Source organism: Pongo pygmaeus, chromosome 10 (assembly GCF_028885625.2).
Source record: "Pongo pygmaeus isolate AG05252 chromosome 10, NHGRI_mPonPyg2-v2.0_pri, whole genome shotgun sequence".
Lineage (NCBI taxonomy): Eukaryota > Metazoa > Chordata > Mammalia > Primates > Hominidae > Pongo > Pongo pygmaeus.
The window spans coordinates 23,515,075-23,540,656 of NC_072383.2; the positions used below are offsets into that span (position 1 = coordinate 23,515,075).

Here is a 25,582-nt window from a genome sequence, read left to right on the forward strand (position 1 = left end):
ATCCATTTAACATCATCCTTTCCTAAAAGATAATTTTTCTATCATAAGGTGAACTATTATTCAAGTGGTTGCCCTAATCTATTAAATTACTATGATTCTGAGAAAATAATTGTCACAAATAACTATAGAAATGTATTTCAGTTTAGAAAATACCTATTTTCCCAAAAAAATTGCATGAAATAAAATTCTAACTTTTCTTAAACTCACTAATAAAACCTACTGTTTACTTTTTAAACCATTCTAGAAGTTTAAAATATTATTTTCTAAAGCAAATAATTATGTACTATGTTTTTATAAGATTTTTCTCACATTGGGTTTGCCTACATCTGTACCACAAGTAATACATGGTAGCTTTACTGTTTTAAAAATGAATTTTACAGAAAGTAATCCATAAACAGTGTTTTAAAAATTAATAAAAAATGGAGGAAGCTACTTAAGTTCTACATATATTTATTTTTAAAACGCCAGCATGTCTAAATGGGAAAGTACGTTATAACAATTCCTATGAGATACCACATAGAATACGAAGTTCATTTACATTAAACTTACCTTAGTATAACACATAAAATAATCAAATAATTAAACCAAACACTATGAAAGAATAAGTGGCTGATTCAAAAAACAAACGAACGAAAAAAAAAAGCTGAATGCAGCACAAGTGGAGCATTCATATTCTTCTGACAAATTCACAAGCAGCCTTTATTTTAACACATGAGCCACACAATTGCACATGGGGATGCCATTATTGTATTTAATAAGTATTTACAAGTTTAATACAAAGCTAAAGAGTTACATAACATGGGAGCTAAGGAAGCAAATGGCATATGTCCACACTCCAGAAAACTTCTTAAATTTGGTTTTTGGCTAAAGCAAAAGCTCAAAGAACGAAGGGTTTGCAAAGCAGATTCAGCATACAGGAGCCAGAAACAGTGGATATTTTGGCGCATGCTTGGATCAGGTGACAGTACAGACTGAAAACTATGGCAGCTCACTGAAATGGTTACAAGAAAGTAATGGCCCTAGAGTCTAGGTGAAAGCAAGGCAAGCATACGGTAGGGAGCACTTAATCACAAACTGGTAATTATATTAACAATCATCTACAACTGTAAGAAAGAGACTAAAGGAAAAATTTTGGGCTACTAAATTTAGGGGGCATTTAATTAAAACAAAATTAAGATTAATTTGTTTAACAATAAAGAGAAGTTAAATTTATCTTCAAAGCTTATTTTATACTCATGCCAGACATGAGCTAGAGAATCTTCAAGCAGTAATTATGATTCAGCCTATCCTATTACCAATAAAAATTCAGAGATATCACAGTATTTAATCCCTATAATAGAATGTTTAAGGTTTAAAAACTGATAACTACAGTCTTATAGGAATGTATTGTGTTTTCCTATAAGAAACACACTAATGAATTGGAATTATTTTATTCATCCTAAAAAGTACAAAATTGAGGATACTATACTAACATAAAAGCAAACAGTCTGGCTTAAAATTTTGTGGCAACTATATATGTGACACATGAAATGATACAATTTAGTTATCTGAGGGATATACAGCTGAGACGTGAGGTCATTTAATAAACATTTCAAAGATGTTAAGAAACAAACCTCTTCACCTTAAACACATTTCTTCTGATAATCTACAGAATTATTTATAATTATAAAAGTTATTATTTTAGGAAAATTTAAAATTTAATTATATACAAATTAATACATTTTTAATATATTTTTATATACAAATTATTATATATATGTTTAATATACAAGTTATATTTTATACTATTTTATGTTTTTCTTCTATGGGTCAAAACTCTTTGTAGATAATATCACAAATCTTTTAATATATCCTTTTAATTGCAGGCATGAACTGAGCTCTAAATCAATCCTCACTGATGTCTCTTTTAGGGGTAATGTCAGCACACTTAAGTTGACATCAGAATTCATTAATTTTTACTACGTTACATTCCTAGAGCATGGCCACAGCTCGATATCTTGCCATCTTTTTAACATTTTGTTTCTGAAGTACAGGTGAAACCAGTAAAATTCTAAAACGGTAGTTTATATCTCAGAAAATAACAATGTGAACAACTCAACATAATATGCTCTTATTAAACTCAACCTCTTTGAGATTTTAGGCTATCATACACTTGGCAAATAAGAAACACCAACTACCTGAAATGTTAAGTTCAGTTCATTTTTATATAGCTCTGGGAGAGAATAACTCTGCCTTGCAGATTCTTTTAATATGGTTAAAAGAAAAAAGAAATTATTCTAATGTTTTAAAGCAGAGTGACTATAATTACCAACACTGTACTGTATATTTCAAAACAGCTACAAGAGAGAACTTGAAATGTTCCCAACACTTAGAAATGATAAATACTCAAGGTGATGGATACTCCAAATACCCTGATTTGATCATTACTTATTCTATGCATGTAACAAAATAAAACATGTACCCCATAAATATAAACAAATATTATGTATCAATAAAAATTATTTTAAAAATGGACAGTTATTCAATCTAATTTATAAATCAACGAAAGGAGATAAAATGTTAGGTTGGATCAAATAAAGGTTAATACAATGATAATCTATCATGTTAACGGACAGTATAAAAAGCTATATTCCCAAATACCTGAAAGTAACATTCCAACTGCTAACCTCTTGAAGAAGATAAATTTCCCCTAATGAAAAAGAAATTAGAGAGTTCAGGTTCAAAGGAGTATATAACCTCAAACTGGGTGGGGATCAGTAGACTAGGAAGAAGATTCTCATTATAGAGGAAGTCATGTGCAAATACAGAGAAAACGTCAAGACCTAGTCATTTGTGATGTTAGGATGAAACCAAGATATAATCCATGTTTGACCGAACTGGAGTCTTTACTATCTGTAAATTTAGAAAGTCAAATGTGTAATCTACTCCATAATTGTGAAATTTCACTACACACACGCATGCACACACATACCCCGCCCCCCCCCCCCCACACACACACACAATGTAACTGGATTTTCATTACTCTAAAATTACTGGTAATATAGAAAAGCTCACATGTCACGCATGCTGTATTTATGCCATCTTGCATCTTGAACTCTTATTTATCTACTTCCTGAAAACCTTATTAAAATACTGAAAACCAAAAGCTGTATAAGTTAGGTATAGTTTGCACATCTGCTCATAAATATCTCTCAGAGAAAACGATAACTGCTGAGATTATCAGTAAAATTAAAGTTCCAAGAGAGCCTACCACCTATCTCCATTTAACTAATACACACATATGCACACACCAAAAGTGTAAGAATTACCCTAGACTAGGTGTGTACAGGACGTCTGCCTGGCTTAACAATTATGTTTCCAGTACCCAACACAGTGTGCAACACATGGTAGGCACTCCACAAACATCCACTGAATAAAAACTTAACTGAATTGAAACCTAAACTAAAAAAACAAAAAAATTCATTCAGATGAGCAGACTGATCTGTACATTCTATAAATATATCCCTATATAATCAGCTGACTCACATCTTGTTACCATTAAATATTTTGTAAAGTAATTAACTTATTTTTATAGGACATAACTACTCGCTTTTGCTCTTAAACTAAATGAATTTTCTAAACAACTATAATTCTGATGGCTAACAAAAAAGACTAATATTTTCTAATTTTGAACCATTAATCCAAAGCTTGTTTATCACTAGTAAAAGTTTATGATTGAGACAAACTTAAGTATATGTCCTAAGATCTATAATCTGTCTAAAATAAAATTTGTTTAAAAACCCTTTTAAAAATATTCTCAAAAACAAACAAAAGGCTATCCAGTGTTAAACACTTGTTTTACTAACTCAGGACTTAAAATATCAACTCACAAATTTTGTCTACGTCCGGAAGCTATCTCCCACTAATAAACAATTACATTTTGCTACCACGTTATATAACTATCTTACTTCTTCTTGCCACTTCCTGAAAAAAAATCTAAGCTGACATGCAATCTCTACAGAGGAAAAAATAGCAAATTATCCACAACTATCAAGATTATCACTGATTTAAAAATTATGTACGTGAGCTACTCAGAAATACTTCTAGTGGTAACTCAAGGGAAAAAAATAAAAGATCATACTCATTTGAAAAATGAGTTAAGACTATTAAAACTTGCTCTTTAAATATTTTCCCATCTCATCACTCAAATAAACTTGAGTTTCCGAAGGGTAGAACTCAATTGCTATGCATAATTTTAGAACTGTAGGTATGTGGGATAATTCCCCTTTCTGTCTCTTGTCTTGAAAGCAGACAAGAGCATGCTTCATTTGCCACATTTCACTAGTTACTAGGTCCTGCTGTTATTACACTCAAAATATCTCATTAATTTATAGTTAAGAGTATAGGTTCTGAAGCCAGAGTACTCAGGTACAAATTGTGGCTTAGCCACTTTCTAACTATTCACCTTTGGAAAACTACTGTTTCACTTTGCTCACCTACAAAACAGGATTAGAGTCGACCTCAGAGATCTGTTTTGAGGATTAAATGGCCTACTATTATAAAGCATTTAAAAGAGTACGTGGCATATAATAAGTTCTTGATCAGTGTAGCTCTTCTATCACCACCAAAACCTAGGTTACTTATGTAGCCAAGGTTACCACACAGTCTGCTAACTGGTCTCCCTGTCTCTAGTCTTATTGCCTTTAAGCCCATTCTCCACCCTACAGTCAATGATCTAATGCAAATGTGCGCATGGGCTACCCTAATTCTTACACACTTCCAATCCTAGAATGTCACATATAAGATTTATAAATGCTGCAATCTGCTTCCTAGCAGCAACACTCACCTGCCTGGCCTTTCTCAAAGTCTGTTACCAAGCCAGAAACATAAGCAGCATGATAAGTAAAGGTAACATTTTAAAAATAAATTCTAATATTGAGTTCCCTTCTTCCTGCTCTATAAAAACATTTCTAGGGCTGGGTGCAGTGGCTCACGCCCGTAATCCCCACACTTTGGGAGGCTGAGGCAGATGGATCACTTGAGGTCAGAAGTTCGAGATCAGCCTGGCCAACATGGTGAAACCCCATCTCTACCAAAAAATAATTAGCCAGGCATGGTGGCACATGCCTGTAATCCCAGCTACTTGGGAGGCTGAGGCATGAAAATCACTTGAATTTGGGAGGCGGAGGTTGCAGTGAGCTGAGATCACGCCACTGAACTCCAGCCTGGGCGACAGAGCAAGATTCCATCTCCAAAAAAAAAAATTGTAACGCTGTAGTTAACACAAACTAAGGCGGCAAAGCAGGAGAAAAGGAGACAAAAAAAAAAAAGCTAAACTAACCAAGATATTTTGTACTCTGTGGCAAGCAACCTAGTAAGCATGAAGTAACTATGTAAACATCACCAAATGAGTACTGGCTAGGACATTGTTTTGTAAATGCTAGAAGTTTCAGAACCACACTCAAAGTATGTATAAACATGGGTCCAAAAACACTGAAATACAAATCTATGTGATTCTCCCATCTATCCTTCAAATCTGAGCTCAAGAATTACCACTTCTATAAGTTTCTCTCATACAGAGTTAATCAAGTCTTCTTCTTTAACTCTTTATCTTATATCACACCATACCACACAGTAAATTATTTAATGTCTGTCTATCCTCCAAGAATATGAGCTTCCTGAAGGCAGGGGGACTGGCAATCTTTCCACCCTAGCACCTAGCAAGTTGCGTGGCACAAAATAAATTCTGATATAAGTTTGCATGATCTGTCATATTTTATACATTACTGCATAATATAATAACATTTTCCTATATCTTTCCATATTTTAATGTTTCTGAAATAAGAATGTCTAATAATTAATAAGTATATTTAATATGGTGGTATATATTTTTCTTTTCTCTTGGAAGTCTGTTATTAAAATGATGATGCTTCATATAATACATGGTACAAAGCAGCCAGGAAATACAGTGTGAATGAGCAATTCTAGCCCTAATAAAAATGGTATCAACAATTCTTTTCCTAACATGGTTAGTTCTTGATTTTCTACATAGGAGAGCAATCGCTAAATATTCTCAATTTACAGAGAAGAATACATAAATGATTTGCATATATTTACCTATATCAAATTTTTCTTCAGAATTATCAAGTTATTTTTCCTAAACAAGTATGAAAATCCGTTGTTTCTGAAGATATACTAAGTCTTACCAGAAAGATTCTAATTAATCAAAAGCATACTACGAGATGTCATCATTTATGTTCTTTTAACATTTTATAACATATCTACCTTTTTTCTTCATACACTTCCTACATGACATTATTTTAAATGATGGCAAGATATACTGCTTCCTCAACCATGTTTTTCTTTGCCAAACCGTAATTCTGCTTACATGGGACAATGTCCTTACTATGTCTATAAGATTTAATTATTGCCATTTCCATTTCCAAGATTGTTCTACCATTTGACCAACACACATCTCACCCTAAACATCTTTGCCCTGACAAGATTTCAGTTCCTTATATTATTAATGATCAATATGCTCTCAATGTCCTTTTTCTATATATCTTTCCACTATACTAATCTGTCTATGTTTTAAAATTTCTTAAGAAATCAACCTAGCAAAGTATTTTTCAATTTCTCACTAAAAACCAATTATAAAATATTACACTAACAAATGATCATTTTAATTCTAATCAATGACAGCAGGCTGGTAAAAACTTGGATAAGAAATTTCCCTATGGATTTACCGATTGATATCAATCTACATCTGTAAATGTTGGACTTATATGGTTTACCAGACTGAATTTAGGTAAATCTACATGATGAATATGATTTACTTCATAGTCAAACATGCATTACTTACATCAAAACTTATATCTTGAACTCCTAAGAACAAAAAAAAGTTTACAATATTGAAAAGATTATGAGATATTATCTAAAATTCTGAGCCCCGTGGCGTCTTTGCTTTTCTGTAAGATATACCTTCTGAGACAAATAACTGAAAAATTTCTTTAGGCAACATGCCAGCTTCTGACACTGAATCAAAATGGTTGTATTATTTCATTCTAAAAAATATAATATAAACAATTAGAAATGTACATTATTATGTTTTTATCAAAAAGAAAAATTAATTACTTTTGACTCTAAAACATCATCAGCTGTAAAGCTCGCTATCGTAGTCTGGTTTATTTAAAAGCTACAAAATACATTCATATGTAAAATTACTTTTTAAAAATTATATTCACATGTGGAAAGGGAAGGAGGAAAGTTTAAGAAAGCTGTTAATCCCCAAAAAGTCTATTCTTAGTTATCTAATTTTGGAACACTTCTAGAATTATAAATAAAAATGCTAACAGTTACACTTTTACAGTAGCCTATAGAACGCTAAATATATTCTATTCAAATCTAAATGTGCATTTAAATATACTTTATTTTTAGATTTATGAAACATTACTTATATTTAACAAATATTTGCTTAATCTTAAAGCTAATGCCTACATCATTTACCTGATATAGAAAACCATCCAAAATGTAATAAATATAATTTTAAATGATCATTTTGAAGTTAATCACCTAAGAAAAGTCATTGATAATTTATGGTATTTCTATGGCTTTCATTAATTCATTTTAGTTAACACATTTTTATATTTGTATTTCCATTGAAATTACAAGAGTTATTACATACGTAGCACAGAATATTATCTGTATAACTGAATTGACCTTAAACCTACTTCATCTAGAACATTTCTAAAAACTTCACTGAGCTGCCATAATTTTTGTCAGCATATGTAGTACTGAATGACCATTAAAATACCTGAATTGAAACTATTCCAGTCTAGCAGTTTGTAAGATCTTGTGTTACCCATAATTCCGACAAAGGCTGAGTTCAAAACAGCAAATTAGTAGATCAGTTTTAGGTGCAGAATAGTAGGAATAAAACAAAAAACACTACAAACAAGAACGCAATTGACAACACCACTCGACAGGAACTGGAAAGACACAGACAGCAGAGTTAATAAGAAGTAGAAATAGAAAGGGGGAAAGGAGCATGCTATAGTAATCTAACATTAACTAATCTAATTATTTAATTACCTTGATTTTTAAAACCACCCCATTCTTTCCCTTGTTGTAGTCACCTGTTTGCTCAATATTTACCAAAGGAGGATGTTCTTTAAAAAAGCCTCCAAAATAATAATCCATAGTTAGCAGGTGGTAGTGGTTTTAAAATAAGATTTTTTCCCTTCTATAGTGAGAATGAAACAAAAATTTCCCATATTCACTAGTCAAAAAATAGCTGCAAAATTCATTTGAGAATGCAAACACAACATTTTTAACATTAGCACATGCATCTCAATCCATCGTAAGTTTCTCTCCACAGAGGAACTCATTGTCACAAAATTAAAACATCATCATTATGGTAGATGTTAATCTAGAGTTTTGTTTCAACATTCAGCTTTTCTTCAATATATTAAAGTTTCTTCATAAATAATTACTTAAGAGGCCTGGAGATTAGTAAATGTTCTCAAGAAAATGTTCCTTTTTAGTGCGTAATAATACATAAAACAATCCGAAGAATGTGACATTCTATTTTATTTTTTGAGATGGAGTCTCCCTCTGTCACCTAGGCTGGAGTGCAGTCGCATGATCTCGGCTTACTGCAACCTCCATCTCTAGGGTTCAAGTGATCGTCCTGCCTCAGCCTCCCAAGTAGCTAGGACCACAGACACTGTACCACCACATCCGGATAATTTTTGTATTTTTGGTAGAGAGAGGGTTTCACCATGCTGCCCAGGCCGGTCTCAAACTCCTGAGCTCAAGCGATCTGCCCGCCTTGGCCTCCCAAAATGCTGGGATTACAGGTGTAAGCGACCGTGCCCAGTCAGAATGTGATACTTTAAATCAAAATAATATTAGAACCATTAGAATAATTACACGTATTTAACTAAAAATAAAACAAAATGAAAATATAACTTATACACCATTGAAAGCACTTATATGTATATGTCCATGACCTTTTGGGAAATAATCCATTAATAACTGAGAATTTCTAAATGTGAGCTGAGAAAATACTCTAAACTGGGAGGAAAGGCAGAGAATGGGTGAGCTGGTAGTTACAATACACAAAACACATTCTGTAATAAGAATTACTCTTTTCTTCCCTGGGCCTGGATTCTTACATTTCTTGCACAATTAGCATGAACTGGCACATAAAATAAACCCCAAAATGCAGTTAGTTTTTTTTTTTTTAAAGTAGTGACATTTTAAATACAACTCTCTACTTAAACTTATTTAAGTAAATTTCACCTGTTCTCCCAGACTCTATAGCTTACTCAGAGTACATGGAAGCAACAAAATAAAATCAAAATGTTTTTCTTTCTTTTTTTTTTTTTTTTTTGAGAAGGAGTCTCGTTCTGTCGCCCAGGCTGGAGTGCAGTGGCGCAATCTCAGCTCACTATAACCTCCGCCTCCCGGTTTCAAGCAATTCTTCTGTCTCAGCCTCCCGAGTAGCTGGGACTACAGGCGCCTGGCACCAGGCCCAGCTAATTTTTGTATTTTTAGTAGAGATGGGGTTTCACCTTGTTGGTCAGGCTGGTCTCAAAACTCCTGACCTGAGGTGATCCACCCGCCTCAAAGTGGCTTCCCAACGTGTTGAGATTACAGGCGTGAGCCTCCGTGCCCAGCCCAAAATGTTTTTCAGTAAGCAGAAGACATCTAGTAATTAAATATATTCCTGAAACCATGTTTCGAACTATCAGATCAGTGGGTGCCATCTATTAAAATATTTGAGTCAGTGGTCCATAGAAACACAGGTAACTAGCCTTGGGTCACAAGGGTGATGTCAGGTATCTTAACTCAGTATTTCCTTGCATTTTCCAAATAATTCAAGCTCCTTAACACAAAGATGTAGAATTTGGCATAGTCTTCAAGATCCCAACACATTAAACTGGCATCAGTCTGAATTTTTCTTTAAGTACTGTACACAAATACTACAATGGAGAAAACATCTTATATTGACCACAAAAATAAGAAACAGGGAAAAAAAAAACTAAAGAAGGGAAAAAAAAGAGAAAACCAGTGCTTAGAAGATGTATTTGGCCAGTTTTAGAGTTAAATAATCCTGACTCGCACTGTTTTTCTGAAATCTCATTCAGGGTCCAGAGAATTCTAGTCTTCTTCTCTGAAATAAACTCAAATGACATCAAACTACAGGGCATAAATTAAACTTTAAAAAATTTTAAAAAATAGTAATGCTCTGTATCCTCAAAAATAGTCATTATCTACAATGTTTTGGTCCAATAACTTCAAAGCATTTTACCCTTCTTTTTTTTTTTTTTTTTTTGAGACAGAGTTTCGCTCTTGTCGCCCAGGCTGGAGTGTAGTGGCGCAATCTCGGCTCACTGCAACCTCCACCTCCCGGGTTCAAGCAATTCTCTGCCTCAGCTTCCTGAATAGCTGGGATTACAGGTGCCTACCACCATGCTCAGCTAATTTTTGTATTTTTAGTATTTTACAGGCGTGAGCCACTGTGTCCGGCCACCCTTCTTTTTATAGCTGTCAATACAAGCCTCACAAAGAGGTCACTGGATGTGCCAATTTAAAATTTTCAAAAATATATACGTCTATACGCCAAATAAGAATACTAATATAACTTCAGGTTTAACGTATGTTGATTGAGCATCTCGTCAATGAGAGATGCAAGAACACATTCCATATGGAAAGTTCCCACTATTCGTCATGCTTATTTTAGACGTAGAAAAATCACCAGAGGATTTCTGATCCAAGGGCCTGAATCCAGCGGGACTTTGATGCCTACTTGCTTTTATAATTATGGTCCTATGTTTTAAAGAAGTAAGCTACTATTCTTAATCATTTGCTTAAACATAACAAATAGCTACATAAAAGAAACTGAACGACCAGATGTTAGTTTGCTCATCTGTTTTTCAATTCTTAGCTACTCTAGACAACGCCTACAATTACTTTGTTGCCCATGCTGGATTCCACCAGTGACAGAGTGGAATCCCAGCACAGTGCTGGGATCTGGGTTCTGTGTCGCCTGAGTGCTGCCTAGGTAGGCTGGAGGGGACAGGTGGCCGTGGTCGAAGACAGTCCCAGTGTGTTCAAGTTACACAATAAGCTCTAAGAAATGACAGCTCCAGTAGCCTGCTCAGGAAGAGGGTCTTTGATCCATGGACTGGTCTGGTTCCCTGTGCTACCTATCTGTTCCTATGACACCCACAGTGTTTACATAGGTCTTGTTACGTTGCCCAGGTTGTTGCCCAAGTCTGGCTATGTTGCCCTGGGCTCAAGAGATCCTCCTTGCCCCGGCCTCCTGAGTAGCTGGGACAACAGGCACATGCTACTGTGCCCAGCTTTACAATTACATTTTTTAAAATACCTGTTTTAAGAACAAGGAAAATAATTAATCTGTAAAAAGCTACTGCTAATGAAAAGAACTAACATCTTAAACTAATGGCCATAATGGTCAATTTATAAAAATGTTTATCTCCCCTGGGTCAAAGAAAAGTTATTTAAGGATTTCCTTAAAGTGATATTGTGACCAAAAATAAATCAAGATTTGTTTTTTACAGAAAAGTAACTAAAATACACTTAGTTTATTTATAATTAAGATGACTACAAATATATTAAAGTAACATGCTAGTTTATAGTTTCTTTTCATTTCTCTTTTCAGATAGATTTGGCTTTAAGAAAAATCATAAAAATCAATTTTAATAACCACAATTTAAATAAAGGAAACATTGAAACTTTTTAAGAACATACCAGGATTGTGGATACGATCCAAAAGCTTCACAGAACGTGCACTAACTACACCCCCAACGTGTACAAGGAATCCAGGAGGAAATGCCGTCAAGGTAAAAAATGGAAATTCCTAGTGGAAAGAATAGGGGAAAAATACAACTTATCATGTGTAAAGTGTAAAAAATTTGCTTATTAAAAAGCTTGCCATAGCAAATGTATTACATCCCTTGAAATAAAAGGCCACCCATTATACATTACACATGCTTTGTAATTAGAAGTTTTATTAAATGTTTAGAGTTTCAAATCCATTTCCCCATATATACAATGTTATACAGAATCCAAAGACCCATTTCATCAATTCTCAATGAGGAAAAAAAAAGTGTTCTTTCAATTTAAGATATTTGAAACACACTCTTCCTTCCTCTGAATCTCCAACTCTGATGGAACTTCTCAATGAGATGAGGGAACTGCCCTATCCCTCTACCCCATTATCTATTTCTCAGTGGTTTAGACACCCCCTTCACATGAACACCCAGTATAAGACACCGGTAAAGACTCTAAAAACCTGGGGCCAAGGGATCTAAATGAAAGTGGGACCAAAGGAGGGTAAGTGAGAGGATAAGCAGTGTGGGTTAAGAGAAAGAGGATAGTGGCAAATATCAAGTTGAGGTGGGTAGAGAATCATTGTGAGGTTACTCTATCAACTCCAATGTGGCAGGAACAAATACAAGTGCATAAAGGTACATTAAGGAAAGGTGAAAGGTACATAGATAAAAGCTAGGAAGGCAATAAAATTCCACAAGTTCTTGCAAGCTTTATTCTCTCCTTCTCTCTTAAAGAATAAAATTCATCAACTTAGAGACAAAGAGAAACACAAAAAAGAGAAATGAAAAAGCCGAGAAAGGAAATTCATTGAAATAGCATCCAATAAGAAAACGGAGCTCCTGTGGAAACATGGAGGCCCCTCACATTACACAAATTGGATGCAAGTAACGAAAACTTGATGTTTGACCTGTCTGGCTGCAAGATTAATGTAGCTCACTTAACTGGAATCACTTACCAGTAGCCTCAGCTATTTAGAACATAATTGAGCACAATTGAGAAAAATAAGCAAAACAGGGCTCTCAACAGTCAAAAGAACTGTTACGGTCTTAAGCACTAAAGCTCATACACTTTATTCATAGGAGACTCCCACAGATCATATTCATACTATATTATAATAGTTACAAATTTTTATCTTAAGAACAAACAATTCTAAAATTTATCATGATCTTATTTTCAAGACCACCTCAGATTAAATGCAACAAATAAAAGCTGGTAAAGAGATACAGAATACCACCAGAAGCAGGCTCATTAAAAGCAGCAAGAATTATTCACTGGCTGTTTCAAGCATGGAGAATACAAACTCCCAAAAGCATGATTACAAAGCACAGCAACTTGGAATCATTTTGCACAAAAGCAATCAGTCCTATGCACCTCAGTAACCCATGAAGGTTGAGTATAAAAAAAATTTCTAAAATTTATTTAGAAATAAATTCAGTTCAAATTTAGAAGTAATCTTTAAACAAGAGAAAGAAAAATCTACGCTATGTAAGAAAAGAGTAAAAAACCAGTCTATGGAAGTGGTTAGGTGTGGCCCAGCAGAAAGGTAGAGGGAAAATAAGAAAGAGGATGGAAGGAGAGTACGTCACTTATAATAAATGTATTATAATATGTTTAGTCAAAATGCATCCTTATTTCCATTTAAACTTCTTTTTCTGTCCTCCGAGTTTTATTCCTGGAAATCTAATAAAAACTGTACAAACTAGAAGATTACCTCATAATGAATTCATATTTATTATTAGGAAATTTGAATGTAAATGAAGTTTTGAGTCATAAAAATATTTGAATGGATTTATTGTTAGGCACAGCACACACAGGGTAATTACACAATAATATAACTATTAAGAAAGAAGTTGGGAAAACAGTTTGGTAATCACTGACCAAGTCCATCTGAACTTTATAAACGTGAGTTTTAAATGAGAAATGTATAGGTAAGCTTATATTATTAATAATGTAGTTAAGTCTTTCAGATTTTTTTTTCAGTGTTAGGATCACTTAAATTTTAATATTTCCTCAAAATATCTGAGGCATGTGGTGGTCTCACAGAATAAAAAATCACTTTATATGTAATCTTCATACTTAAATCTTTTAAATATCTAGAAAAGACATACTGAAAATAATATTTTTGTAAGCTAAATGGAAGATAGTACTTCCTTTTTCCTTCTAAAGAAATAAACTAGGTAAATTATGTATTAGAAAACATTTTCATATAAGATTTTATATAAGTATGAATAAATGAACCTAAATGACTTCTCAATTCAGGGTTCTTTACCCTTCTCCCCATAGTTCTTTGTTTGGGATAAAGAAAGGAGGGGAAGCATTGTACTGGAGCTAGTCAGAAAGAAACACACAGGCCGATGGCTGCCCATTGAGGCCACGACCCACTCTCCACCTCACATGTCCCCAGTTCACCTAATCGGCACACCAATTCACTCTAAAACACAAAATTTAACCTATAATAAATAAAAATGTCATTGTTATTTAACCAAAACTCCATCTTCATACAATTCTCTCATGAGAAGAGCTACTGCTGAAAGCTATAGCAGATTGTTAAGTACCTATCATCACCACCATAACTAGCAACTACTGTCAAGTACTTCTATGTGCCAGGCCCTGTAGCCTGTGCTTCATAACCTTTCCCATATGAGGGAAGTACTATTATCTCCATTTCTTATATGAAAAACTGAAGTCAAGAGGGCCTTTTATTCCTAGATTCTTTATAAGCAACAAACTTTATCATCTCGTTTCACTGTCATTTAGAGTTAAGGATTTGATTTTACTACACTTGATGAATTTATAGATTTTTCTTCTGTTTAAAAGAATAGCTTCTGCCAGGCACAGTGGCTCACACCTGTAATCCCAGCACTTTGGGAGGCTGAGGTGGGTGGATCACCTGAGGTTAGGAGTTCAAGACCAGCCTGGTCAACATAGTGAAACCCCGTCTCTACTAAAAATACAAAAATTAGCCAGTCGTGGTGGCGGACGCCTGTAATCCCAGCTACTCAAGAGGCTGAGGCAGGAGAATTGCTTGAACCCTGGAGGCAGAGGTTGCAGTGAGCCAAGATCATGCCATTGCCCTCTACCCTGGGCAAGAAAAGCAAAACTTCCTCTCGATGAAAAAAAAAAAGAATAGCTTCCTTAAGATCAGCCCAAGCACATCCTGCTTTCAATGCCTAGATATGAATTTCAGGAACTGCAGAAGAAATTTTCTCCAGAAAGTCTTCATATTTAAAGTAGCTTTCCCTGTGGTACCTAGATAAAGTTACATGCTGATGCTTTGACATAAGCCAAGGGCAGGCAGCATAAAAATATTTAATAGTATGTGCTCAAAGACAGGTTAGTTGAAAAAATCATCAGAGCACAATGGGAGTATTCTTTTAAAAAGAGATTTAAATAGGATTTTTCTTAGGAGATATTTAATAGTTTATTCTTTAAATCAAATACTCTTTTTATTATTGCAAAAGACTAAACTTTCTAGACATAAAATCCATAACAGATTTCTACCATGATTTATTGTACAATTTTATTCCCACTTCTAAAAAAATCAAAATTCTTCAAGAGTTTACCTTATATCAATGTTTCCCAAAATGTGTTCCTCACTAACAGGTATTTTAAAAGGAAAGTTCTATGGTAAAATGTACTTGTGAAATACTAGGTTAAACTAAGTTAACTAGGTTTCTTGACTGAAGGAACTAAAAAAGTACTTCCATATTTTCTCACAGGTAAAATAAAAGTCTTATTGAAAAACAAATCTGGCTGATCACAGTGGCTCATGCCTCTAGCCCCAGCACTCTAAGAGGCTGAGATGGGAAGATCACTTGAGCCCAGGAGTTCAAAAACAGCCTGGGCATCATAGAGAGAGCCTCTCTCCTAATTAATTAATTAAATATCTATTTACTTTACATCAAAAAATTCATAGGTGGAACTTAAATCTAAATAAAACTTTTATCTCTATTTCTCATCTCCCAAAAACCTGGCAATGCTTCTGTGGAGTAAAGAATAACACTTTGAATTTTGACAACTACTACTTGAATAATCCGTAAAAGAGATTGGGCAAATAAAGTTTCTCTTTCCTCAAGAGAAAAAAAAAAAAAAAGCCATATAATTTATTAAGGGTGGTTTACCAAAGGGATAGAAATGAATATTAAAGAAAGGAATATAAAACATCATATAAGTAGATCATGTCAGTGACATAATCTAGTGTTCAGATTAGCAGAATTAAGTCATATCTGAACACATAGGGGGAGAGTTCTTCATACTTCTTGCTTTTCCCCAAACAAAAGCCATACTAATGGCAGTCACAAGTGAATAGGAAAGCCAAAGATGATAATGCTTTGGCTGCTTACTTTGTACACAAGGTAGAGAAGTACTTTCATAAACTTAAGTAACTGCTACTTGGAGGTTAGACAATATAGATGTACTGCCAACTCAGGACTGACAAAGTTGTAAATGAAAACTATAGTTCTCTACACCTTTGCTGTTAATTCCATGAAGATTATTCAGTAATCTATGTCCAATGTGTAAATGTGTCCAAAATTTTAAGAATGTTTAAATGCATATCTGAAAACACAAATTTTATCCAAACTAATTCAAAATGGTTTTCACTGCTTAATATTTTTTTCCCTTAAAGTAAGATGGTTTTTAAAGATTCTTGGTACACACAGTAAAGTCACAGGCACAACATACAAGTAAAATCTTATTATATCGAATTTCAAGGGAACCCACATTTTTCTGTTGATGTGAATTCCAGAATGGTAATTTGATTATAAGCAAGCATATTCCTATTGTGAAAAACTCTGTAGAGAACATAATAATGGGACAGGGAAAAAGAGCATTCTGGCCTAAAAAAATGGTGAGTGGACACACACACATCCCCCTTCACTCTGACCCTCTTCAACGTTTTCAGTCTTTTGTTATACTTGGTTCTAACAGTTGATTTGAATGTTTAGGTGACCTTTCGGTGGCAGTTGTAGGTTTGCCTGCAAGGTGTGAGAGTAGCTGGAAGGTAACTGCTGCTTGATAGAGCATGAAGCAAAAAAGGAGCTAAAGCCTCATCACTGCTTAGTTCAGCTCTGCTCTCTCCAGCCTTGTCTAGGTAAACAGTGCATACACAGATACTGTCAGCATAAGGAGGGAAAAGTCTAGAAAATAAATTGTACCAACCTCTAGAGGGGAAATACTTTAGTTTTATGAAATGTATCCTTTTACAGGTATTTACTCTTTCACCTTTTTTTCCCCCCAAATGCTAGTGTAATATAGAACATGTAAAAGAAAATTCTGTAAATGATTATAGCTTCCAAATCAGACATAATGAAAGCTATAGAACGATGTCTTAAAATTATTGACATGACATGTATAACATGCACCATATTATTAGTTAGTAGAAAAAAGAACATGAGTCTCACAGTGCTATTAAATAAAAAAAAAAAAAACTTTGCATTACGAAAAGAAAAACGCTGTCAACATTTGCTAAAAGCTTAAATAAAACTTAAATGACCAAGATTAAAACTAGAAAAGCTATCAATACAAGAAATACGCTCTCACACATTTTTCAGAAACATACCCGCCTTCTACAGAACCTATGAGGCGATCCTCCCTTAGCAATGAAGTTTATTTAAAAAAAAAAAAAAAAAAAAAGAGAGAGAGAAATCATCCAAAAACTGTAACTGCTTATTTTCCCAATCAACAAATATAGCTAAATCTCAAACTTACAATAACTAAAATAGATGCATTATACTGAATAACCACATTATTTATATTAATCTTTAGAAATATAGAATCTGTACATTTCTTATTCCTAAGAGATTGGTCAATGATAAAAGTAATCTCAGCAAATAAATACATTTCTATGCTAAGGAATTATTTTTAATATAATAAAATGCTACTGTAATATTTTTTTCTGCAAAAATGTTTACCATCTCCTTTCCAATAATAAATGTAATGGAAAATTACTTCAGCATTCAATAGGTATTCTCAAAAATAGTATTTCTGATAAAAGATTAAATGACAAAACAAAAATTATTATTATGTAATTATTCCAAATCAACAGTAATTATCCATAAACAAATTACTTTGACACCTTAAATCCATTTTGGACTTCAAAACTGCAATATTATAGATATGTAACCAAAACAGTTCATGAAAACATGTAAGTACATGGAAGCATAAGATAACAAAGTCATATTAACAGTGTAAGAACAAAGAATATCAAGTGACTCTTACCCTCTGTTCCAACGCTGATTGAGTCTGTTGTCTTAAAAGAGCTTTAAAGGGCCCCCCTTCTTTTCCAGCACTACCACTTCCCATTCCTACAGAACATCAGTACATAAATAACAACCAAAAAAACAACTATAGAAACAAAGTTTAATTGCATTCATCTTCATAAACATCATGAGTTGAAATGTGATAAAATGATCGAAACATTTAAAGCATTGGGGATGACAACTAAAGCACATATTTTACTCTACTTTTATTCACCGTTTTCTTTAGATGGAAGATGTCAGAGCCCTACTGACCCCAGCTAGTTTTGGACTTATTTTTTTCTGAAAATTATAAGAAAAATTATGTAAAGGTGATGAATCTTTGCATAATATTCCATTTTAAAAGCTGAGTCTTTTAATTAAAATAATCAAGATAATAACAATTACTATGCTAACAATTTAAGAATACTAAAAAATGAGAAATATAAAATGTCTGATTAAATGTAAATATAGAGACAAAAGCACTACTTGTGCTCACTGAAAATATTCCAAAATTCTCTAGAAAACATAAAATTTAGGTGAGTTTGAAATATAGTCAAATCTATTTTCTTATAACTTCCCATTTCTAAACATATCATGACAAAACAGTATTAATTTCATACGTGTCAATGCTCATTCACAAAAATCAACAAAAAACCACGGACATGTAATAGACACATCACAAATGTACATAGTTATGAATGAAAGAATTATCTTTCCCAAGCTCTTAGATGTATTTTTTACGGCTTAATTTTAAATTTCTTTCCCTACCTTATTTTATTGTTCTGACCATGCCAATAGATCAACTATGGTCAAACAATCATAGAAAGCAGGGGACAGGTAAGAAGCCAGTGCTCTACAGACTAGAGTTAATCCCATCCCTTTCAAAATGGAAGATGCATACAGCCAAATTTACCACAATGACTTAAAAAGGAACTAATTAACTTTTACATTTTTAGCTGTTCTTGGATAAGGAAACAAAGGTTAGCATATGTATAGTCCCATTCTGTTCTTAAAAACAAAAAGTGGTTTCTCTTATAGTAATATGAACATTATTTTTAGAGACTATACAATACTAAACATAGAAATGAAACTAAGATCTTTATATGAAGCATATTAAAAGCCAGAAAATAAAATGTAAATTTGTAGTGATAATTGAAATATCAGAAAATATAGCAGAAAAATTTAATAATTAATGCAACAGACAGAAAAAAAGATAATAAAAGAATATCACCAAAATGAGACTTAAACTGATTCAAACAGAATAATTTACTAATGTAATCATATGGTTTAGCAACATGATGATATAGGTCCAATGTGAATGGAGTTGGTATGAAGGGAAAGAAAGTAAAGCATCTAAAACAGAAACTGTAGTAATAAGAATCTAATAATATTAGAAATACCCAGATCTATGTCTTATATAATTTTTTAATATATAAAATAATTTGGCAGAATATTCATGATTAGCCATCAAGTAATCTTCAATTATACCCTTATAATTCCAATTATTTAACTCTGACTACCAGTAAGAAAAATAATAGCAAGGCATCTTGTAAAAAATACCCAATACTTTTTTACAGCATGAAAAATAAAGGGATTAAAAAGCTGACATAATGTGATCCTACCAGAAGCAGCCAGGAACAGCTCTTCACTGAAAGAAACACTTTTCCTCAGAACTGGGCTGACAAGGCTAGAATGATGAGGGGTAAGGCTAGATTCCGAGAGGAGGAGACAGGACTTTTTAAGATGAAGGGAACCACAAGAGAGAGAGGGGGAGCTGGGACACAGGTAAATCCTAGGTCCCTGTGGGTAAGGTGCTGCGGAGGAAAGTAGCAGAGAAAAGATGCAGATTCAGAAGATGATCAGAAAACGCAGGCTAAGGAAAGCAATGATGAGGCAAAATATAACAATAAAAATGAACTTTAAAATGTACAGACAAATTACACTAAGCAAATGAAAAGTCACTAGCAAGACCATCTATCCCACATAATGTAAATAAAAGGCATAGTCTAAAACTTAACAAAACCTTTACAAACTTCACATTCATTAAAATTTTTTAAATCACTAACTTAGGATTTTATGTGATTCTAATAACTTTTAATTGATGTCTTCAAAATACTTAACTTGCCTGCCCTTTTTGGCTTAAGAATTTGTAAGATTAAAATGTACCACATTTTCAAATTTTTAGAGCCAGACTTGCTGCCTAAAATATAAACACTTATTTAAAGTTATAAAGGTGCAGTACTTCAAATGTTACTAACTAAAAGATAGCATCAATGGGCACTTTAATTGAATACCCATAAAAAATACTCAGTACTGAATTAGGTAAACAGTTGTCAGTATTAATTTTAATATTAACTTCTTTATGTCCAGTTTTGAGATATATATTAATACTTTTCTTTTTCCTCTAAAATGTTTAACACTTTACTCTGATCATAGTATTATTTGCATTTACAGAGATGTGAGTACCCTAAGGGTCAAATACCCTCTATAAAAACTATACATAGTTAAAAGACTGGCTAAAAAAATTAGCTAAAATCAGGTGTCAAATCAATATTCTAACAATGGTAAATCTAAAATTCTACTATTAGTTAAATACTTGGGAAAAAATATAAAAATAAAACCTTGTAAATGTCAAAAGTTAGTATCTACAGAAATAAATATAAAATTTTTTAAGAGACCTACCAGAAATACAGATAATGTAGCTTTAACTACAAACAGAAAAAAAAAAAAACTTTCTCAGTCTAAATGTTATTAACTTTATTCTACTTTTGGATTCCCAAATAAATTATAATCAGCTTATCTCTGTCCATTATTTCTCAAGACACTGATTCTGATATAGGTAAATTAGAAGGCAGAAAATCATGAAATACAGGCTGAAATTATAGTTTTAGAACTTTTATAACAATCACAATTTTGCCATTTGAAGTCTCCATGAGAAATAGGAGTGTTCCTCAGGACAATTCAGAGCTATTTAGGGACTCATAATATAAGGCCAAGGGGCTGAAAATTGCTAATATTATATAAATAAACTATTGAAGTAATAAATAATTTTGGGAAAAACAAAATTATTTCGAGGTAGCTTATGAATACAGGAATACATGAGAATAACACCCCATTTGTAAATAAATTTTTTTAAACTAAAAATTTGGAGCCAGAAGATAAAATACGACAAGTTCATTGATATTTATTCCTTGACAATCTTCTTTAGGCTTGGCCTTTCTGGTAAATTAAAAAAAAAGAAAAAAGAAAAAAGAAACAGAAAGACCAAGGAAATGCTTTCCAAACTTTATCTGTGGTATGGCAAAAAAAAATAAAATAATAATAATAAAGAAATAAAGGCCTGGAATATGCAGTCTGTGGACCAAAGTCTCAAAAATATTTTTTTAAACTTATTACTCAAATAGTAATGTAAGTCTTTCTTGTCTTGATTGTCATGAACTTTAAGGCCAGAGTCTCTTACTCTTTATCTGAGAAAAAAAAATCTTTTTTCACTACAATCTGGATGGTTCCATTTTTATGGCATAAACCTGGTAAGGTGCCAAATTCCAAAGCATCCATTACTGTCAAATAACTACATATTTGTAGACATTATTCGCAATTATCTAGAAAGATGAAGCTGTTAGCTTCAAGAAAACAGGTGTTTATAATTATCTTCATATTTTACGACTTCATTTATAAAAACAGAAATTAAATCTATAGGCTTTTTAAAAAATGATCTTTCCTTAGAAGTAGCACTGCTTTGGATTTAGACTTCTTTTCCTCATTTTCACAAAATCTAGGATTGTTTTATAAATTTCTTTTCTAACATACATATAGGGCTATTAAAAATATTAACTAAAAATAACAAATAAGAACTATGTTTTAATCATCTGATGGGAAAACTGTCAGACAAAAATACTATTTATAAAAATTTCATCACTATTAAGTTTTTAAATTTATTTTAAATTTTTCTAAACAATAATAATTTAATGATTTAAATAAGTTAATTCTATTCTAAGGTATAAGGAACTAATTTGATTTTTCATCAACTTTTTATCATAAAACATATTCATAAAAACCCAGAAATCATTCATCAAAATACAATAGAAAAGAAAATATAAATTTAATGAACAGAAAAATTTAAGAATAAGTAAAAATGCTATTTTCTAACCTAGAAAGACTAGTAAAACCAAACATTTTAAGTACCCAGTTAATAAATAGATAGATGTACTCTAATATAACCATTTCAGTGGTTTAAAGTTTTTTCATAATAAAATCTTAGAATTATATTCATTAATAGGCAGAAATAATAAATTCAAAAATGCTTGTATGCAATTGATTGCAAGCTACTAGTGTTACTTTTTAGTCAAATGTTTTAAGATGTTATTCCTCTTAATTCGAGCATAAAATGAAAAATGTCTATATGCCAAAATAAATCGTGGACTTTGATATCTACACTATGATTAAATCAATGAAATGTAGACAAGATAATTTCTGAATTATACAAAATTTTCATATTTTAATTGCGGTAACTGAAAATGGTCAGTATTCACATTTTAACTTAAGTGCCAAAAACAAGAGGAAGGATTTGGATGGAAAGCTAATAAGAAACAAATTTTTAAAAAAAGAAAAAACAAAAGGTGGGTGGAAGCGCCTTACCAGTTTTGGGTGTCAAACTCAAATCTGTGTCAGAAGAAGAGGACTGTCGACTGTAGGACTTGGAAGGTGAAAAGGAATAGGTTTGGTTTTTCAGAGGGGTTGAGGGTCCTGATGAGTGAGTATTGGGATTGGGATCTTCATTGAAGGGAATCCTGCCAGAAGAAGGTGGAGAAATATTAAGTAATCATGTGCCAAAGGACTTGACAGGTGGCAGCATGATCCAAACACCAGGAAAGAATTGGGGCAGGGCCAGCAGTCATTTCTTACGTGTGGAGCTGGGAATGAGGCCAAAGACAACCAATTGCTGTTTAACCATTCATCACTCTCCAGATAAATATTATCTGCATTGAAACAGTTAATAAGCCAAGTGAAAAAGCAAAAAAGCATGAAATGACAGACTAAGGGGATAAAAAATATCAAAAGGAGAAATAAAAAGAATATATGACAAAATATTTTCAAATAAACAATGCTGTAAGTTACAAAAGAAAAATGGTAACTACAAATGGTGTGTGTAAATATTCATAATTGTTTTTATATTTGCACACACACAGATATCCTCAAAAGAAAAAATGTTTCCTTATCCTATAGCAGCAAGAGTGCCACAGCTAAAAACACAGCAGAGAGAAAAATGAATACAGCTACACAGAAACATCGCATTTAATGCAGAATAGTTGCTTACCTGTTCTCCAATAGCTCTCTTCCACAGAATGAAATAGGACCTACTGTAACAGCTTTTGCATATAAAGAAAATAAGCAAATTGGAAGCTTTGGCAGCTATTTCATTTAGAATCTAATCATCAATTTTATTTTTAAACAAATGCAGAAATAATTATAAAAATATATATGGGAGGATTCGCCACAAAACTCACAGTACACATATACAAAATAGCATTATTTGAGGATCTGTGGAAGAGACTTTGGAAGCTGGAAGAATACCTTCACTTCCATATAGTTAGAGACTCTGTGGCAGCTAAATACAGAAGTTCCTCACTGCAACTGGACTTCGAGTAAGAAAAGGATGAAGCAAAGACTTGTGGTACCTGCCTACACTACCTGCCTGCCTGCCTCTGCAGCCACTCTGCCCGTGGCCTGCATCTCCCCAGCTCTGGAGTCTGAGCAGTCTCGTACCAGTATAGATGAGAGTGGGAACAGACACAGAGAAGTTCTGAGTAAGTCGTGAGCCAGTAGCAGTGTGAATTGGGCTGTTGTGAGTCGAGCGGCATCCATGGCTTGGAGGATGAACCAGCGGAGACCTGAGGGAATTTGTGGTCAAAGTGGAAGAAAAGAAAACAATACATACAACAGATTGCAGAGTTATGTTAAAATAATTTCAAAGGAGCTTTAGTTAGGGAAGAGAACTTATTTTTTTAATCCCTAGCATGCAAAAAACAAGTTGAAATTGAAAAATAGCTAAATATTAATTTGTTAGGATATAGTCATAGTTTTAAAGTATCCGATTAATAATTGTGATTAATTTATTAATTGTGAATAAGAAAATAGCAAGCAGAATAGTCAATGAAATTAAATGAGAACAAGACTAAGATCTGTATTTTAAGTTTCCTTAACATATTTTTATTATTTTCATCACAATAAAACTTACTATGCACTATTTATGGGGAGGGACACCCATAAAAGTAAAAAGTCAAATATAAAGTTCTTATATTACCTTTGAAACTGAGATATGAATTGCTGATATAATTAATTATATTTTTCTATAAAGAAAGTTAAATAACTAGGCTACTAAGATAGGGGTACTTAAGAATATGAGAGATGATAGCATAAAGAGGAATGAGTGAACTGATTGGATATACGCAGATAAACATATTCCAGTATTTCAATACACCAAATACATAGCTTAAAATCAGGTTACACCGGAAACAAAACAAGGGGACCTTGCTTTTAAAGACACCTTCATAAAACAATGTCAATAACTTTGGCTCTCATACAGAATATATCATACAAACTATATTCCAAATCAAAATTTTATAAGATACCAACTTACATCCTATAATAAACCATATCTATGTGTGTGTATACTTAGAGCAGTTATACAAGTATGTATTGATATATAAGATTTGAAATTTTTAAGGAAAAATTTGGCTAAAAGGATGACATTGAATGTTGTCAAAAGGTATATTACATAAATAAGAATCCTGAATTTAATATCAGCAATTATTTCATTGTGCAATGTCTTTTCTTACACACAATGAAGGAAACAGAATCATATGAATCATATGTGAGTACACTCTGAAAAACTATCGTCCCCATTTTTTAGAACGCAAATTAAAGGCAGGCAAAGAGCCCAACTTTACCTGCTCTTTTTTTTCTTTTCCATTGCTATATTACTGACTGCCCAGGAACATTCCCCAATTCACAATTTGTCGAGGTTCTAACATGAGCTATCACTAATTGATCATAATAGTCCTTCCTAAAGTCTACAGACTACTTTCTGAAAATATTACTGATTTTACAATAGGAGAATTGTTTCTACATTTGTTGCTACTAGAAATTAAAAGGTATTTACTATAATGGATAAAAATTAAACAATTCATTGGTGATCTACTTTTACACCAAAAAATGAGTAAGGTTTTGTTTTTGTTTTTATTTCTCTGCTGAAGTGAGAAAAAGTATAAGAATTCTCAAAAAGAATTAAAAAATCCAAGACTTAAAAATAAACAATGCTATATTTATTATAATCAGTAGTATACACAGGAGAATTTGTCTCGTAGTACTTTTTTTAAGTAAAGAAGCAATAACTCATACTTAAATGCACTTTCTATTGTCAAGAGAGTTAAGCTGGAAAACACCAAAGGGATTTATAGTGTGCATGACACTAAACATCAAAAAGAAAAAAACAAACTTAG

At 32.8% G+C, this 25,582-nt stretch overlaps 1 protein-coding gene across 19 annotated transcripts in view; it reads right to left on the reverse strand.

Moving 5' to 3' along the window:
- The window catches only part of C2CD5 (C2 calcium dependent domain containing 5), a 96,141-nt gene that overhangs the window by 46,648 nt on the left and 23,911 nt on the right, over window positions 1-25,582 (reverse strand). For 11 of the 19 annotated variants that reach the window (XM_054445447.2, XM_063672507.1, XM_054445456.2 and 8 more), the window contains 3 exons: window positions 22,719-22,870; window positions 18,061-18,146; window positions 11,758-11,866 (listed from right to left, as the gene is read on the reverse strand). In XM_054445447.2, coding sequence (XP_054301422.1) covers window positions 11,758-11,866; window positions 18,061-18,146; window positions 22,719-22,870 — 347 coding nt within the window. Of the gene's footprint in view, window positions 1-11,757; window positions 11,867-18,060; window positions 18,147-19,702; window positions 19,895-22,718; window positions 22,871-23,846; window positions 23,972-25,582 lie in introns of those variants that run through there. The other 8 variants (XM_054445452.2, XM_054445451.2, XM_054445448.2 and 5 more) reach the window with 3 other exon arrangements.